The sequence below is a fragment of the Oryza sativa genome, chromosome 12 (genome assembly GCF_034140825.1).
Source record: "Oryza sativa Japonica Group chromosome 12, ASM3414082v1".
NCBI classification, from domain to species: Eukaryota; Viridiplantae; Streptophyta; class Magnoliopsida; order Poales; family Poaceae; genus Oryza; species Oryza sativa.
Window position 1 is genome coordinate 22,683,269 of NC_089046.1, and position 17,535 is coordinate 22,700,803.

General features: G+C 47.4%; 1 protein-coding gene across 1 annotated transcript; it reads left to right on the plus strand.

Moving 5' to 3' along the window:
• The first annotated feature begins 14,296 nt into the window (after positions 1 to 14,296).
• LOC107277834 (uncharacterized) lies at positions 14,297 to 16,310 on the plus strand. Its single transcript, XM_015763798.3, has 3 exons — positions 14,297 to 15,425; positions 15,516 to 15,701; positions 15,827 to 16,310. Exons 1-3 carry the CDS (start codon positions 14,364 to 14,366, stop codon positions 16,142 to 16,144), a joined length of 1,566 nt encoding a protein of 521 aa, XP_015619284.3. The 5' UTR covers positions 14,297 to 14,363; the 3' UTR covers positions 16,145 to 16,310.
• Positions 16,311 to 17,535: the final 1,225 nt, after the last annotated feature.

The window sequence follows — 17,535 nt, forward strand, 5'->3', positions numbered from 1 at the left end:
CTCAAGCCTACCAGAAGCTGCTTGTAGGGTAGGCTCTCGTTACTTGGTGGTGTCGAGCTCGTGTTTGCCTCCGAGGGCTCACTCTAGTTTGTAGCTTGTTGATCATTCTATTAGCTAGTATACACCTTTAGGGCTTATTCGGAATATAGGATAGGAAAAACGAAGGAATAGGAAAAATATAGGAATATGGTAGGATTGTATGCGTAAAACAGAGGATTGGAAAACATAGGAATTTCTTATTCTCCGTTCGCAGGATTCTTACAGCAAAGAGGCTAGAGTGGATTCTTTTTTTCCTGTGAAAACATGGGTAGGGAATAGTATTCCTATGGAATTCAAGATAGCTAACCCTTTCAAACGAATGCATCTACCGTACCCAGTTCAAAGGAATCATCAATCCTCCATTTTTCCTTTACATTTCCTCCATTCCGAATGAGCCCTTAGACTTGGAAGGCACTGGGAATACGACTAGCACTATTGAGTACAGGTAAGGGGGCTTTCAAAGCCCATCTCCTTCTGCCCGCCATCCTCACCCTCGCCCTTGGGCCGGTTCATCAAGTTAGCTGGGAGGTACATACGCCATATTCACTGATGCAGCATATTTTATTACAATTATTACTGTTGTTTGATTCAAAACTGTTTTTCCTTGCGATTCAACTATCTCGCGCAACAATATTTAATTTCTCTTTGTTTTTTTTTTCCATTTTCAGTTAAGACGAGGAAGAGCAGAGATTATGGTATCCAGTGATCTCCGTGACTCCGTGTGCTTTGTTAAAATTAATGGAGACCATCAGCGGATGATGAGCGTATACTACTACGTGCCGATGTCATTTTAGTGCTACTACTACGTACCTTACTACAATTCCGGCCAGTAAAGATGCATTTTGGTGCTACTACCTACCGATGAATGAAACCATTCAAAGATGTAGTGGTGCTCTTGAGACGTACATCGGCACAAAACTAAAAGGAAGGTGTCGGAAAAAACGAAAAGTAAATTATATGTGAAAAACACTTTAAGCTGGCTGTACGATCTCGCATAGAGTTTTTGAGAGCCCGTGTTCTGTATGCCATGGGAATAGAAGAAAGGAAGGACTTGGTAGAAAACTATTATTAACTAGATAAATACATCGTCGTGTGTTGCTACAAGAAATTAAGTTGTATAATATGTATAAATAATGTGCAATATATTTTATAAAACCAAAAACAATATGGATTCCTATGTTTTACGTAATTTGTACATGGTTGTAAATATAGTTGTTAACGCCAAAATTTGATAATCCCGAAGTTATCATCGGCAAAGCAAACATATTTTATTTGACCAATACTTGTGAATTTTGAGCCTAAAAAACTATTCAAATTGCACAGTTTTATGAGAGAAGAAAGAGATAATTTGTGCCATATATATATCTCTATTATCCGAAGGGTAAAAATAATTGTGGTGATGTGACTTCATGAGAAAAGATCGAGAAATAATATTTTCTACACTTAGTGAGGATTGTATATATAGGTTGTTTGCTAATTAAGAATGAACTTTAGTTAGATCTGGTTCATGTCACTCCCTACATAGTAATATTTCAGTCTGCCAATGAACACAATGCTGCATATTGGTCTACCGTGAGTTCACTTGTCGGTGTTAATTTTTTATTTTCCAAGTATTGAACACAGCACCGTCACCAAGTATACTTATGACTTGTTCGGCATAGCTCCAACTCTGTTTTTTTTTCCTGAACTACCTAGCTTCAATTTTTCTTTTGCAGATAGAGTTGCTGCTGCATATATATATATATATAACAGTTATCAGGGTGATATTTTACACCAAAGTAAAAATGATTAAGCCACATTAATTTAATGTATAAACTCTATTTTCTAGAAGAATTTAAGAGTTAGAACCATATTAAACAGACCTAATATGAACTACCAATCGGGGGCCATATCACCATTCATATCATTACTCTGCCCATTCATATATGTAAACACGGAAATCCAATTTCAATAGTTGAAGAGATTTGTACCTTGCAGTTAAGAGTGATCAGCGGGCTGGCTATCCTTTTTCGCATCTTCTCTTAATTTATCTTCCTGCATACATACTATGCCCATTTGATACTATGTTTTTTTTTCAATGTACACTGAACACGCAGTTAATAAACTGGATGATACACTACTGGAGAAACGATCTTTGGAGGGTCGAGCGATTTCTACAATAGTCTCAGTTCTAATAAGAACCGGGACTAAAGATTGTTTTTAGTCCCTGTTAAAAAAAATTGATCTTGACCAACCGGAACTAAAGATGATTTTTATTCCTGGTTCATCCCCTGTCAGAAGCTTGTGAGAGGGCCGAGGATCTTTAGTCCCGGTTGACACTACCAACCGGGACTAAAGATTACCACTTTAGTCCCGGATGGTACTATCAACCGGGAGTAAAGATCATTTAGATCTTTATTCCTGGTTTGTACTACCAACCGGGAGTAAAGATCTATCTTTAGTCCCGGTTGGAGTTACCAATCGAGAGTAAAGATTTATCTCCCATCTGTGATCGGTTAAGTACTAGATAAGATCAGATAAGTCCCCTCGATCTCTCCTCCCCTCAGATCCGATCTCATCCTCTTCCCCTCCCCTCTCGTCCTCCCCTTCTCCCCTTCCTCCTCCTCCCCTCCACTCCCCTCCTCCCTCTGCGCGGGCGAGCGTCGGGCCATGCGCGAGCGAGCGGCGAGCGTCGGCGGGGGCCGGCGGTGGCAGGCGCGCGGCGGGCCAGGCGGCGGCAGGCGCGCGGCGGGCCAGGCGGCGGCGGGCGCGGGCAGGCGGCAGCGGCGGCGGCCGGCGCGGGTGATAACAGTGAAATTTGGTAAGCCCAAAGTTACCATCGGTTTGGAGTCAGTATCGGCTTCAAAGTTCTAGAATCAGCCGAAGGGAGTCAAGTCGCCACGATGTCATGTTCTTGGTGGAGTCGAATCAATCAAAGGAAGCTTATCTAGAAGAGTTCGAGTTCAAGAAGGATGCGATATGACAGTTATCTGTTAATTAGGCATAGTTTGTTAGTTTCCTTTTATCTTTAGGAAAGTGTGTTTAGTGTCCGATAAGAACTTTATCTTTTCCTTTTTAGTTTCTTTCTTGTCCGACAAGGACTAGTATCTCCTTATGGGTATAAATATGTACACCCGGGGTCATTGTAATCTATCAATCTTCACGATCAATACAATTCAGCGCATCGCCACCCTTTTTACCTTTTCTACTTTATTTTATCGTCCGGCGTAACTTGGCACCCGACGGAGGGCTGCATCGGTGTTCGATCTCCGGCGAAGGGGTAAGTCCAATGTTCCGTCGGTCTAGGCAGTTGTATCGTCTACGTCGGCGTCGTTCAAGGCTGCATCAGTATATTCGACCTCTTGGATTGCTCTGGTTTGGATGATATATTTGCCTACCTATTTATCATATGTCTCTGTTAATCTAGACTTAGCATATCAATTTAGCTCTATCGGCTGCTTCTGGTTTTAGGGTTTCTGCCGGTATCGGCTAAATCGTGTTGCTAGATTAGATTAGCTTAGACATCTACCACCTTAAAAATCAGTCAACGGCTTGATTGTCTAGATATTATGTTTCTTTTCATACTTAGTGCTGCATCACTTAAGTTTGATCTACTAAGTCGTGCTTAAAACCATAATCTCTATCCTGCTTATTGATTGCCAACAAGGGTTTCATCGCGGTTTCAGCCGGTGAGTTATCTGAACGTTGCATTGGCTCATAAGGATTGCACATACATGTAAGTTGGATTTAGCCGATGACAACAAAGGTTTCACTGTTTAATCTAATCTTGTGGATTTCATGACATCGGACCTCCAGCCGATGTGTGCTTTAACCTTCGGATCGATGCTTATTTATCATATCATTGCTAGCCGATTGGTTTATACTGGATTATATTGTTATTTTATTGCATCATCATCAGCCGATTGCCTTTATATCATTATCTACATTGGACATATAGCCGATTGCATAGACCCTATCGCTATCGGCTGGTATCGGCATCGGCTATTATTGGCTACCAGGCTGGAACTACTCCATCGGCTGTCTAGCCGATTGGCTGTTTTGATCTACTACTTGCATATCTTGTCAGTTGCAGGATCAAACTGACTGGCACGCCCGCATCTCATCATATTTGGACCTGCACTGGAGCTAAGCAGATCTCCCAGGCCGGTGTGTTCGATTTTTTCGTCAACAGCGGGCAGGCAGCCTGCGGCGGCGGGGGGCACGCGGCGGGCCAGGCGGCGGCCGGCGGCGGCCGGCGCGGGTAGGCGGCCTGCGGCCGGCGGCAGCGGGCGCCCGGCGGGGCCATCAACGCAGGCGGTAGCCGGAGTCCTCCCGTTTTCTTGCCTGCAGCTGGAGTCCTCCCGTTTTCTTTTTTCTTTTTTTTTTGTGATTTGTGATTCACTGGATGTATAATTTCTAGAATTTGTGATTCATTGCATAGATTTGTTATGTGTTTTATTTTGTGTGTAATTTATTTAAGGATTTGTGATGTATTTGATTTGTGTGTATAAGTAACTTAGGATTTGTGAGGTGAATGATTTAGGATGTTACTTGATTTGGGGATATGAATCTCACCTGATTTGGGAGAAAATAAAGAGATTAATAGTAAATTAACAATGAAAAAAAAAACAAAAGCGGATCAACCGGGACGTGGCTCTATCATCTTTAGTCCCGGTTGGTAACATGAATCTTTACTCCCGGGAATCTGAACCGGTCTTTAGTCCCGGATTCCTTCTCCCGGTTCGCTACCTGGGAGTAAAGGTAGTTGTGAACCGGGAGAGATGTGGGGTTCTCCAGTAGTGATATATAAGATTGGCATACGTGAGGTGATACCTTGAAGAGAATGACACTGCTAGTGTTGGCACCAGTAAAAAAAATGGTTGCTTAATTTTCTGGACATAGACATACAGTAGAAATGGAAGGTATTGGGACAACCACTACAATCTAATAGAATCGATAAAGAGTTAAGGCATTCCTTCATGCTATGGGCCCTAATATGAGCTCGACATATTCAAGTTATGAGCATGGCCGACAAGTTTATAGCTAGGCTCGATCGAGCTTGGCTCGATCAAAGGTGGGCTGTACTTGAGCTCAGCTTCGATCCTCCAGCCATAGCTAGAGGTGGATTCTGGCAAAGATCCTACCAAATTGTTTTTCTCTAGTTTCTTCAATTTCTCATAGTTCTTACCATGTATTTTTCAGCTAATCATCCATCTTGTTTTTCTATGTACTGGTCAGTGACTTTTGGATGTGGCTGTGTTGTGCTACCTTACCTCTTCCTAATGAATGATGGGATTAATTTAACAAAGGGTAATAATAATAATGTGTTTAGTGTGCATGTATGATGGTGATCTTTCATGTAGACTGTATATTCCAGTTGGTACAAGCCATCTGTTTATCTATATTTGATCCACAGATGGGGTTTTGTTCTGTTTCCAGAGCACTGGTAGGTGTGTAAATCAAGTTTCATATAGATGAAACACATTTATTTTCTGTCTTAATAATTATCATCATGAGATGTCATCAGTTTAGCCTATGTGGCATCTCATTTAATAAGGTTGAAACTCTTATGAAACTTCCACTCGGAATAGCCATACAGGAGTGCACTAAGACAAAGAAAATATTAATAACTCTCCCATACCATATTTACCTCGGTAACAAACTCGAAGCATGTATCATCCCACTACTTCCGAGTCACTAACAACCAAGATATTACCTGTTAGTTGTAAAGTGTTGTGTAAATGAATACATGCATTAGGGTGTGTTCGCTGGTTCTGGTTCCCATCCAGCACAGTGAGCACGGAAAACGGAGTGATCTATTAGCTATTTTTTTTAAAAATAGATTAATTTGATTTTTTTTAAGCAACCTTCATATAAAACTTTTTTAAAAAAACGCACCATTTAGTAGTTCGAAAAGCATGCACGTGGAAACGAGGGAGAGAGGTTGGGAAAAGGGGCATCCGAACACTCTCTTTTTTTTTTAGATAATGGAATATAATATCCCGGCCTTTCCTCAAAAAGAACTACAGCCAATTATTACAAAGATCCACTCCAGAAGAGAGTGTAGTTTAAGACAAGTTGAACACACCAAACAAGAGAAGAGAGGACCCAAACTGAGAAAAACAAAACAAAATGTGGAGCTAGAAGGCCTCGTCAAGGCCTAGGACTGAAGTTCGAAGCCAATGCATAGACCAATGACAATATCCTTGCACGAAGAGGTTTCTCCAAAGTGGTGCCCCCAAGGAGGATGCGACGTGGATCGCCGCCACCGCTCGTTCGGAACCGAAGCAAGGTTTTTACCCAGAGAATATGGTAGGGAAAGGAAAGGGGTATGCTAAAACAACGCCTCCAAGGAGGGGAACGACGCCACACGGCGTCGCCGTTGTCAGCTAGCCAAATGGCTCGACAAGGCTTTCGCCCGCGATTCCCTGTCCAAACCCACACCACCAATCCGCACAAGAAGGATCGTCGTCGGTCAACAACATTGTCCCTTCAGCGATTCGGCCAAAGCCACCACCCACAGTTGTTGCCGCCGTCGACGGCGCGCCCGCACCCGGACTCCTCCTTCCCCGCCGCCAGACCCCTTCCCCGCCTCCACATACCGATGCCGACGACGACGCACCATCAGCCGGATGATGGCCTTCAACCATCGCCGCCATAGGTACCATCGTCGACAGCCGCCACCGCCACTACCACAGCCACCACCGTCGCCAGCCGCCACCGTCAGCCACCATCGCCACCACCACCGCCACCGCCACGGACACCCCCGTCCAGCCACCACCGTCAGCCACCACCGTCGCTAGCCAGCGCCGCCAGACGCCAGCCGTCCAGATCCGGCCGGGGTAGCGCGGATCGGAGGTGCAGCGCGAAACGCAGGTCGCCAGCATCATGGAGGAAGGCGTCACGGGCACGGCGTTCACAGCCGGAGCATTGACAGCTGCCACCGTCAGCCACCATCGCCACCGCCACCGCCACCGCCACGAACACCCCTGTCCAGCCACCACCGTCCAGCCGCCACCGTCGCTATCCAGTGCCGCCAGACGCCAGCCATCCAGATCCGGCCGGGGTGGCACGGATCGGAGGTGCAGCGCGAAGCGCGGGTCGCCGGCATCATGGAGGAAGGCGTCACGGGCACGGCATTCACAGCCGGAGCATTGACGAGGGCGCCGCGCCTCCCTCGTGGCGGCGAGGTTCTTGACAAGGGCCGGCGTCGCGGCACGCACCGCAGTCCGCCGCCATTGTCGCCAACTTCGTCGCCACCACATTCGCCACCATCGCCGCCGCTAGCCACCCCCCTACCAGGTCCGCGGAGCGGCGCCGGCGACGACCGAGCGCGTCACCGGTCACCCCGGCCAAGCGGGGAGACCAGATCTGGCGACGCCGTCGCCCGTCGCTGGAGCCGTGGAGAGCCGACACCGTGGAGCGCCCCACCGCCGCGCCCAACTCCGCGCCGTCGCCGCGCCGTCCCTGTCGCCACGACCTCGCCGTCCCGCCACCATCGTCGCCACGCCCACGCCGGGGCGAGGTGGAGCCGAGGAGGATGGCCCCGCCGCCGCCATCCCAACGCGTCGCCCGGCTTTGCCGGCGACGAGCTCCGGCGGCGGCGAAGCACGGAGGAGGGAGGAGGAGGGGCGGCGGCGGCGGCTAGGGTTTTGCCCCCTAGGGTTTCTATCCCTCTTCATAAGAGGCTCACTTGCTCATTTTCTCCGAACACTCTCTTAATGTTCATTTACTCCCATACACAGGTGATAAAACAAACTTAAATTTAAGGCATGAATACTAATATGATGATTATTTAAAAATACCATAGAAAATTACATGATGATCAATTGGGAATCAGAGGGAGCAGAAATATATATATGGTCCCTCATGGTTTTCATTTGCTCATGGGTTATCCGAGTGGCTCGGCTGCTGATGCTCCCGTCCTGCAGGTAAACGCTGACCTGCAGAGAGAGTTAATTAAGGAGAACTCCTACCTCATTTAGCAAGTTGCTTGTCGTCACTGCTGATCCATGCTGATGCTGACTTGTACTGCTTCGAAGCCATAACAAAAAAAAAAGTTTTATACTGACTTCACTTACAATTGATCTTCACACTACCAAAACAAATTCATGTTTAATGGGAGGCATTTTAAATTTTTTTGTCACTATTACATTTAGCACTTAATTATTTGCCACCCATATATTGATTATATGTGGATCCTTATTTATCTAGGACACGTGAGTTTGGTAGAAAATAGTTAATTGTGTACTCTGCCATCCCATATTTGAAAAAATTATGGAAAAATTTTAAATATAAGTCATGTATAAAGTGTAGTATTTATGTTCTATCATGTAATATAAATAAAAATACTAATCATAAAAAATTTAAAATAAAACAAATAGTTAAGTTGAATATGAAAACTCACAACTGTATTTAAAATGAGACGAATCGAGTTAAGGGTAAGATTTATAATGGAGGTGATAGTCACCTCCATTTTTATCCATATCATCTATCCAAAAAAATTAAAAGTAACTTATATAAATATATTGCATTTAATATACTAGTCCTAAATCCTAATACATTTGCCACCAATCAACCCTCTCATTTTCTATTATCACGTGAAGTTTGTGTAGAGGTTACCATGAGGGGTGGCTACTCCTCTCTCTCCTCTTCTGACACTTTTCTTCTCACACTAATAATTGCCCTTAAAAATTAAATATTTCTACATGCATGCATAGAGCCATGGATTTAAGGGCCTGTTTGGTACAGCTCCAATCCCTAAATTTAGCTCCAGGAGTTAAGTCTAGAGTGGAGTTTTGGAGCTGCCTAAACCCAGCTCCACAACTCTAGTATATTTTGTGAGAGAGCTCCACCCAACTCCACTCCCAGTTTTGGTGGAGCTGAAACTGTTTGGCTGAGCTCTAGCTCCAGGAGGGGTGGAGCTGGAGTTGGACCTGTAACGCTCCGCTTGTCGTGAGACGTTAAAAACTAATTCGGCAAAAATCCTATATGCGAAAATTTCGTTCTTTGTGTGCGAGTCTAAGTCGTGCCGCGGAATCTCAATTCAAATCCTGTTGTTCCCTCTCGTCGTCATCAAAAATCCTCCACCTCAACTTTCCTCTTCCAATTCAAGTCTCCGAAATCAAATTCCGAAAGTCAATCCCTTCCTTTGAATCCTCTCCAAATAATTGTTCCCACTCCCGAAAGTATCAACTCCCCTCAAATCTTTTCCTTGACTCCACCCAATACTCCCGAGAACAAATATCCAAGTTTCCGTTTTGAATCTCTTCCTTGATTTCTCCTTGAGTCTTCCTTGATTCCACCCTGAACCCTCGAGTTCGAATATCGAATTTGAATCCAAATCCAAACTTCAATTCTCAACAAACCAGCCTTCTCTGTGAAAGTCTAAATCGCCTTCCTCAAGTTTTGTGGGCCGATTTTGTCCCCCTCGGCCCATCTCTCTCTCTCAGCCATCCCCTCCCTTCTCCGCACGTGCGCCGCACACGCGTGTGCTGAGCTGACGCCGAGCCGAGTTCTCTCTCTCTCTCTCTCGTTCTCTCGATCTCTCTCCCCGTTTCACTCCCTCCCAGCGCCGATTCCCGCCTCTGCCTTTGAAATCGCGCCGCCTTCGCCCTTCCCGCGCGCTCGCGCGCGCGCGCCATGCCGCCCGGTTGCCGCCGCGTCAGCCCTGCCGCGCCTGCGCCGCGCAGCCGCCCGACCCCGCTCGCCTTTTTGCAGTCGTCGCCGCTGTCATCGCCCGGTCCCGATGCCCCCATGCTGCATGCTTCCAAAACACAGAGCTAGAGCTCGCGCTCTCTCCCTCCTCCTTTCTCCCAAAATGGCATGGGCAGAGCTCCCTTTCTCTCCCCATTTCTTCTTTTTCCATGACCGGCGCCATTGTCACCTCCACCGCCGTTGCAGCAGCTCGCCGCCCCCACCTTGACCGCTCCACGCTGCCAGCCCGCGCTCGTGGTTCGATTTCCACCGCTCGATCCACCGCCTTCGTCGCCCCTTGCATCCTCGCCGTCCGCCGCTCTTCGGTCGCCTGTGACCACCAGCCGAGCTCCCTTGACCGCCAATGTCGGTTCCCTCTCCCAAACCGACTTCACGTGCCTATAAAACTGCAGCCGAGCCCCTCCTCTCAACCCTACCCACTTCACTCTCCACATTGCCGCGCCACTATCGCCCCTGCCCTGCAGTCGCCCTCTCCGTCCATCGCCGAAGCACCAGGGAGACCGGTGCGTGCGAAGGACACGAGAAGGGGACTCCGGGCACCCTTCTCCTTCCCCTTCCCCGGCCCGAGGCCGGAGAGCTCACCCCGCGCCGTCGGCCGCCCATCACTGCGCCCGGCTCGGTAGTGCCTCCTCCGTTCTCCCTCCCCGCTCTCTCTCGTGCCCTTAGCTTTTGAGCTAGCACCCGTAGCACTACCGAACGCGCGTGGACACCGCCCCGAGCCCCACTGCCGCCCCGCATGGCCTCGCTGCCATTGCCGTCCGCTCCCGGAGGCCGCCGCTCGTCGCCGGCCCTCCTCGGTGCTCCTCCGTCCCATCCGGCGCCGGAAACGCATTCCTTGAACGCTGGAGGTGCTCCCCCCGCCGAGAATCGATCCCTCTCCCCTCCCGGCGAGTTTCCCTCTTCCTCTCACCGGCGGTGACCTCCGCCGCGATTCATCGTCGTCGGCCCTTCCTCTTCTAATCTGTCCCGTTGGCTCGCTCCTCCTCGCTCCGCTCGTCGCTCCGGTGGTCCCCCTTCCTTTCGCCGCGCCTCGCCGCCGTTCTGCCGATGCGCGTCGCCGTCCGCTGTCCATCTCGGCATCCCCTCTTCTTCCTCCTCCCGCCGGCCCGCGTGGCTGCCAGGAAGGCGCCACGTCGGCGCCAGCTCGGCCGGACCGGGTCAAGCTGACCCCGGTCAGCCGCTCCCTCCGTCTCCCGCTCGCGCGCGTGGTCCACCGCGAGCCGTGAGGCTGCGCGTGGGCCCGACGCGTCTCGGTCCATCCGGCGCACCGCTCGTGCACCATCCCCACCGAACCCTAGCGCCGCCCTCGCGTGCGCCCATCCCACCGTGGGCCGTGTCACCGACAAGCGGGCCCCACCCGGGACCCGTGAGGTGCTCCCGGTCCACCGGACCGCTCCCTCTCTCTTCCGCGCACCGTAATGGGCCGCCTTCCCCGCGCCCGCGCCGGCCCAAATGGCTCGGTCGAGCCTCCTTCAAACCTCGGGCCACGCCCTTGCCGCCCGAGAAAGTCTAATATACATCCCTCGTCCATTTCCTTTTCCATAAATCAATTCCTTATTATTCCAAAATTGCATAAATCAATTCCTTTGGTCCCGCACGTAAGTGACTGTCAATAATATTCTGGAGAATATTATTTCTATAAATTCCATAAACCATTTCTCCTATTCCAGAAATTCCATTTAAGCTTCCGAAATTCATATCTTCTCAACCGTTCGTCCGATCGCCCCCGTTCAACCTCCAGTGATTTCGTAAAATTGAGATCTATCTAATGGCACTATTAATTAGTCTAATTAGGATCTTTCTTTTAGTCTTTTGTTTAGGTTTTTGATTGTTTGCGTATAGTTGCGGTTACCGGATTTTTCGTCGATCGTGGTTTTCTCGAAGATTCGTGAAGCTCCCTGAAGACCTTGAGCAAGGCAAGTCACCCTTTGATCAATTGCTCCTATAATTGGAAAATCATTATTATTTTGTTTGTAACTTGCATTATTAGAATCACACACTTAATTTGCTTGGCCTCGGTTTGCGTGCCAAACCGACGGACCTACCCAGTAGTCGAACTAATTCCTGTAGGCTGTACTACCCTGACTCCTTGTCGCTCCACCTTTGTGGTACTTCGGTATCCGTGCTCTCTAAGCGCGTATACCAAATATCCCACATACACCGTTGATTGTCGAAAAATTGAGAAATGGGTTTGAGAAGACTTGAAAACCCGACCTGAGGTGTCGGTGTGTTTAAAAATAAAATGAATTGTGAAAACTCGCGATGCGGCGGTTGTGCCTGTGTGGCACTGTCCCGTATTCGCATATAAGGACCGATTCCTGTGGGAAACTCATCGAGCATAATCAAAGTGCAACCACAAGGTGGAATGGGACACACTGGCTAAGTAAGTAGTCGGTTCAGGGAAACCTCGCATGCCAATAGTTGGGAACGCCGGGGCGGGGTCGGTTGGAGCCAAACCGGGTTCCTGGTAAGAAGGAAGAGTAGCTTGCTGAATTATCGATCGAGTGGTTGGAGTTTGATTTGTGAAAACTAAAATGGCCTATATTTATGTGAGGATTTGATCCTTCTATGTGGCATGAGGTAACCCTGGGTCGGCTTGGGAAAGGCTTTGTCGCGAATCTCTGACACTGGCCAGTGTCTGGAGTAAGTTCGTGTCTTGTGGGTGAAGTGTACCCCTTTGCAGAGGTTAACTAACTATTCGAACAGCCGTGTCCACGGTTATGGGCGGATGTGAGGTGGTTCCCGTTGTGTAGATTTGTTGGCCTGTGCTTTGTGAAAATTTGTTGTGGTGTGGGAATCGTAACCAGAATCAGCCTATGTGGCAGATGGAGGACCTGAGTGGTCAGAAACGAATCTGTGTGATTCGGGATGTCTGCGGGCATCATAGACTAGACTTCCCGAGTGGAAGCGGATTGTTGTGCTGGTGGGCAGCTGGACTCTGGGAGTCCGAGAAAATGAAAAAGGCTCTGAGAGCCGGTTAATCAAGTGAAGTGGCTCTGGGAGCCGAGAAGTAATGATCTGACCCCAGGAGGTCGGTACATTACCATTTGAGTTGTTGAAAAGCATCTCTTAAAGTTGAATCGAGACGCAAGTCTCTTTTCGACCCAAAGTTAAAAAGAAATAAATCACTTAGTGATTCCAAAATGCTTTCAAACAAAAGATTTGCAACACAATCTTGCCTCTCTTCCAAGCTTGCATTAAACAACTAAGTTCTCTTGACTTGCTGAGTACGAAAGTACTCATCCTTGCTCTATATAAATATATATAATTCCTGTGCCTGGAAGTGAAGATGAAGTGAAGATTAGGGTTTCGTCCTGATTCTCAGCCGTCGCCTGTGGTGTTAGGTGTTAGTTTGTTGGTTCCGCTGCTGCTGCTGTTGTTGGTGTTTCCTCGTCCGTGTCATCGGTTGCATTCTTGGGCTGTTCTGAGCTGCAACCTAAGTTAAGATAAATAAGTCATCTATTTATTTTAAGGATTGCAATGATTCATATTTGTCACCGTGGGTACCAGCGCTATGTCTTAGGACTGGTACTGAGATCACGGTTTCGTAGGAAGCGGTCCGCGCCGTGTGGACCGCTTCCTACGACACGCTCCTGTCAGCTGCCGTTGTACGGCGGTACCGGATTGGGGTGTGACAGGAGCTGTGCCAAACAGACCCTAAGTGTGAGAGATTTTCTGGAGATTAGTTAAATCACTTGGTCCTTTTTTACCGCATGCATGCGCGCGTGTTTCTGGAGATTAGTTAAATCATTTGGATTCAATGCCATGACTAATTAGCACAAGAAGAGTTATAAATCCCCTCACACTTTTTATTGGTCATGTGTGCGGCATGCCCGGCAACCGAACCGGCACTGCTATCAACGAATCAGCAATTGCTTGATTTATCTCTCTCGTGGTAAAGAGTATAGTAGAAATATAGATCACCTCTCATACCTATCAATTATATCATCCTTGCACCTAATAATAACTAGAACCTCTTTATAAGAGTGAAAACTTGACAACCAAAAACCTCTATAGAATTTAGAATGAAGCTCTCAAATTCATAATAGGTTATATCTTTATAATTTGCTGATGAGAATTTGTTTAATTCCGTAACAAAATAAGGCCCTGTTTAGTTACATGGGTGAAACGTTTTGACGTGTTACATTGGATATACGGACACACATTTGAAGTATTAAACATAGACTAATAACAAAACAAATTACAGATTACGCCTATAAACTACAAGACGAATTTATTAAGCTTAATTAATTCATCATAAGCAATTAGTTACTGTAGAACCATAATGTCAGCTCATGGAACAATTAGGCTTAAAAGATTTATCTCACATTTTACACGCAATCTGTATAATTAGTTTTTTTCTATATTTAATACTTCCATGCATGTGTCCAAACATTCGATGTGATAGTGTGAAAAGTTTTTACGTGAGAACTAAACAAGGCCTATATGCATTTTGCTAGAAAATAAATAAAAAAAATAATAAAAATGTTGGATTTCCACGTCAGCCACGAAAAAATCACTCGCCCCTTAAACTTCTTCCTTGGATGCCGTTACTAATCCATCCTCATTTCTCTCGCAAATCTCCATCGTCGGCGGCGGCGCGGCGGTCGAGGTCGACGTCACGAGAGATGGCGGCGGCGGCGGCTGGGGTCACGTGCCACCTCTGCCGCGAACACCAGATGGAGATGGAATGCTGCCGCGGGGGCCTGCTGCCGCGCGGCTCCACCACCGCGCTCCCCGACGCCGCCGGCGGTGAGGCGGAGGAGGAGGAGGAAGACCGCCTCAGCGCCCTCCCCGACGACATCCTCCTCCCGATCCTCGCGGCCCTCCGCTGCGCCCGCGCCGCCGCGCACACCTCCGTCCTCGCGCGCCGGTGGCGCGGCCTCTGGGCCCGCCTCCCCGTCCTCACGTTCCACCGCGTCGCCCCCGCCCCGCTCCACGCCGCGCTCGCCACGGTCGCCGCCGCCGGCGGCGCCGCCCCCGCGCTCCTCGACATCGACCTCTTCAGCCACCACGACCTCGACCCGGCCTCGCTGCTCGCGGCCGCCGCGGCGGTGGCGCCGGGAGAGCTCGTCGTGAACGCCAGCTGGTCCGCGCGAAGCACCGAGCTGCCATGCTTCGACCGCACCGCCTCGATCAAGATCGACGTCCACTTCGCCGGCTTCACGCTGCCGCCCGCCGGAGTCTTCCCGGCGCTCGAAACCCTCCACCTCGAGAACTGCTTCGTCGACCTCGGCGACATGATCCCGCGCTGCCCGCGCCTCCGCAAGCTCTCCATCCCGTTCTGGAACGCCACCGCGGTCACCGTCCGCTCGCCGTCGCTCGAGGAGATGGAGGTGTATGCCAATTTCAAGATCACCATCGACATCGTCGCGCCCGCGCTGAAGAGGCTGTATCTGGATGCACGTCGCGGGATCAACACGGATGCCGGCGGATTTACGCTCTCGGCGCCATCGGTGGAGGATCTGACATGGAACTGCGAGTGCCAGGCCGTGAGCGATAGTTTTGGTGTGAGATGGCGCATGTGGAGCTTGAGCTTTAGCTCATCATGTCTTGACCCCCATGGGATTATGCAGATGCAGCAGATGGACAACAACGGCGAAGCCGAAACCGCGCATTCGCTGTCATTGTCGTCGTCGTCGCAGCGACGCCCTCGTGGTGGCGTCCTGTCTCTGAACTTAGAGACCAATGTACTATGTCTCCTCTCGTGTAGTACTCCTCAACATCTTGAACTCGTATTGTCATATTGATTTTCAAATCGTGCTCAATCTGTTGTGTAGGTCATGACAGGTGATTCAACCAGGAGCTTTGAGCAAGAGATATTCCGGTTTCAAGTTACGGACAACTTTTCTGTTTTGGAGCTGGATCTGAAGGCACAAGGGCATGTCTATGGGGCAATCGTCCTGCACCTACTTGGCATTTGTACCTCTACACAAAGGCTTAGGGTGTTGCTAGATGAATTTCTGGTAATTATTTCTTCTGTTAAATATTGTATTATTGTCTAGTAGATCTCAAATTTCTATGTCAAAATACTAGGTTGATTCAGTAGGAAGCATCACTGACTGGCCACTGTATTTCAATTTTCTTTTAGTCGCAGGACTCATGCTTTGTAAGTTGCCGTTGCGACCAGCCCAATAACTGGAGAAATCAAAGTATCTCCTTGACTGATCTTAAAGAAGTAGAAATCAGAGGCTTCAGAGGACAAAACCATGAAGTTGATTTGTTGAAGGTGCTCCTGAGATGCGCAACCGTGCTCGAAAGAGTGACCGTCAGATTTTCCAGGAAGGTTACACCGAGTGATTGTCGATGCAGGGAACTCAGTGGCATTTTAGAGGCCTATCCTTCTGTGAAATGCAGTGTTTATTATCTCCAATCTGGCAAGCAGGTTTTCATATGCAGGCAGCAATAGGATGCTAGCTCTTGGATGTAACAGTGGTATTCGCTTTAGCACAATATTGTCCAAACTAGAAGTTCCAATTTATCAGGTAAACTTTGTCATGTTTGGTTTATTTTTGAATGGATATTGCTAGTTTGTCAATGAGTGATGGTGGGAGTTATGTGCCTATTACCTTAAATGATCTGTGAGTGCATATGCTACACCTATGTTATTGGTGTTAGAGTAATCAAATAGGTGGTGGTGTTTCCAATTCTCCTTCCCTAATTGTGCTACGAAGCACATGCTTTAGCCGTCAGATGCACTTCGATGTGAAATAGTTATTCCACGGATAAACTAAATGGTTAATTCATCCGAACTTAGGCAAGGCATGATGCATTGTGTGCATGTGTACCTTGCAGTGATACCTGTACATGTTTTTTTTCCATGTAATAATTTTAAAAAAACCAGCATTAGGGATATTTGTTTCCTAAAAAAAATTTCCAACATGAGCAATCACTTTTCCTATAACCTAGTTGTTGTTATGGGCATATGAATTGAGACCAGAATTCCAAAAGGCCGGTGATAAAAGGCCAAAAGGCTAACCATTCAAACGTAAAACTTTATTAATTTTTCACTGGAAACTAGTTTTTCTAGAGAAAGCGGTATTAATTTGAAGCCTAAACTTTTACTAGAAACCAGTTTGTCCAGATAAATATAATTTGTTGGGCACCATATATTGGTTCAAACTTTTGTCATATATATATATAATGAAAGAAAATTGAATAAGGAATGGCTCGTTTAGTTCAGCTGTATCATTTTTCTGCAACTAGTATACATTCAATTCCACATGCTCAGACTAGATAGCCTCTTATTCATGAACTTATAATTACATATATTTTTTTATTATATGTGCTACTAGTTCCTCAGTAGATAAAACGGGATCAATGAGAAGAGTTCAGATTACGGCAACCGATAACTTATCTGTGAGATGCATATATACCAATGAAAGACTTATAAGGCACGTAGCATATATAGCTACATATATATACACCACACATCGGAATGGGAGTCATCGTGATCGGAAGGTGAACTCTGTCATTTCGCCGACCAGTGGCGAATCTAGAATAAAAATAGAGGGGTGCTATGTATAAAACTTAGATAAAATTAATTAAGACAGCTAAATATACATCCATGACGTATTTTGCTAATCAAATCGTAAAATTAATAAATAAATAGAAAGAGGGTGGCATCATATAAAATAAAATAACTCTAGCTCGTCGTTTATTATTTGGAAAAGTACTTGTTAACCTTGCTTCTCCACTTTAATGTGCAGTTATATCCACTAAATTCTGGCAAACAAAATTAATTTGATAGGAATGATGCGCCCATACACTGAAAGATTTCCAAACCTAAATTACCAATAA

What these genes read in the sequence shown, in the direction of transcription:
- LOC107277834 (XM_015763798.3), top strand. Translation starts at nt 14,364, where the DNA reads ATGGCGGCGGCGGCGGCTGGGGTCACGTGCCACCTCTGCCGCGAACAC. An exon ending in CTCTGAACTTAGAGACCAAT is followed by an intron (nt 15,426 to 15,515) that starts GTACTATGTCTC and finishes TCTGTTGTGTAG; the next exon opens with GTCATGACAGGTGATTCAAC. An exon ending in TGTTGCTAGATGAATTTCTG is followed by an intron (nt 15,702 to 15,826) that starts GTAATTATTTCT and finishes ATTTTCTTTTAG; the next exon opens with TCGCAGGACTCATGCTTTGT.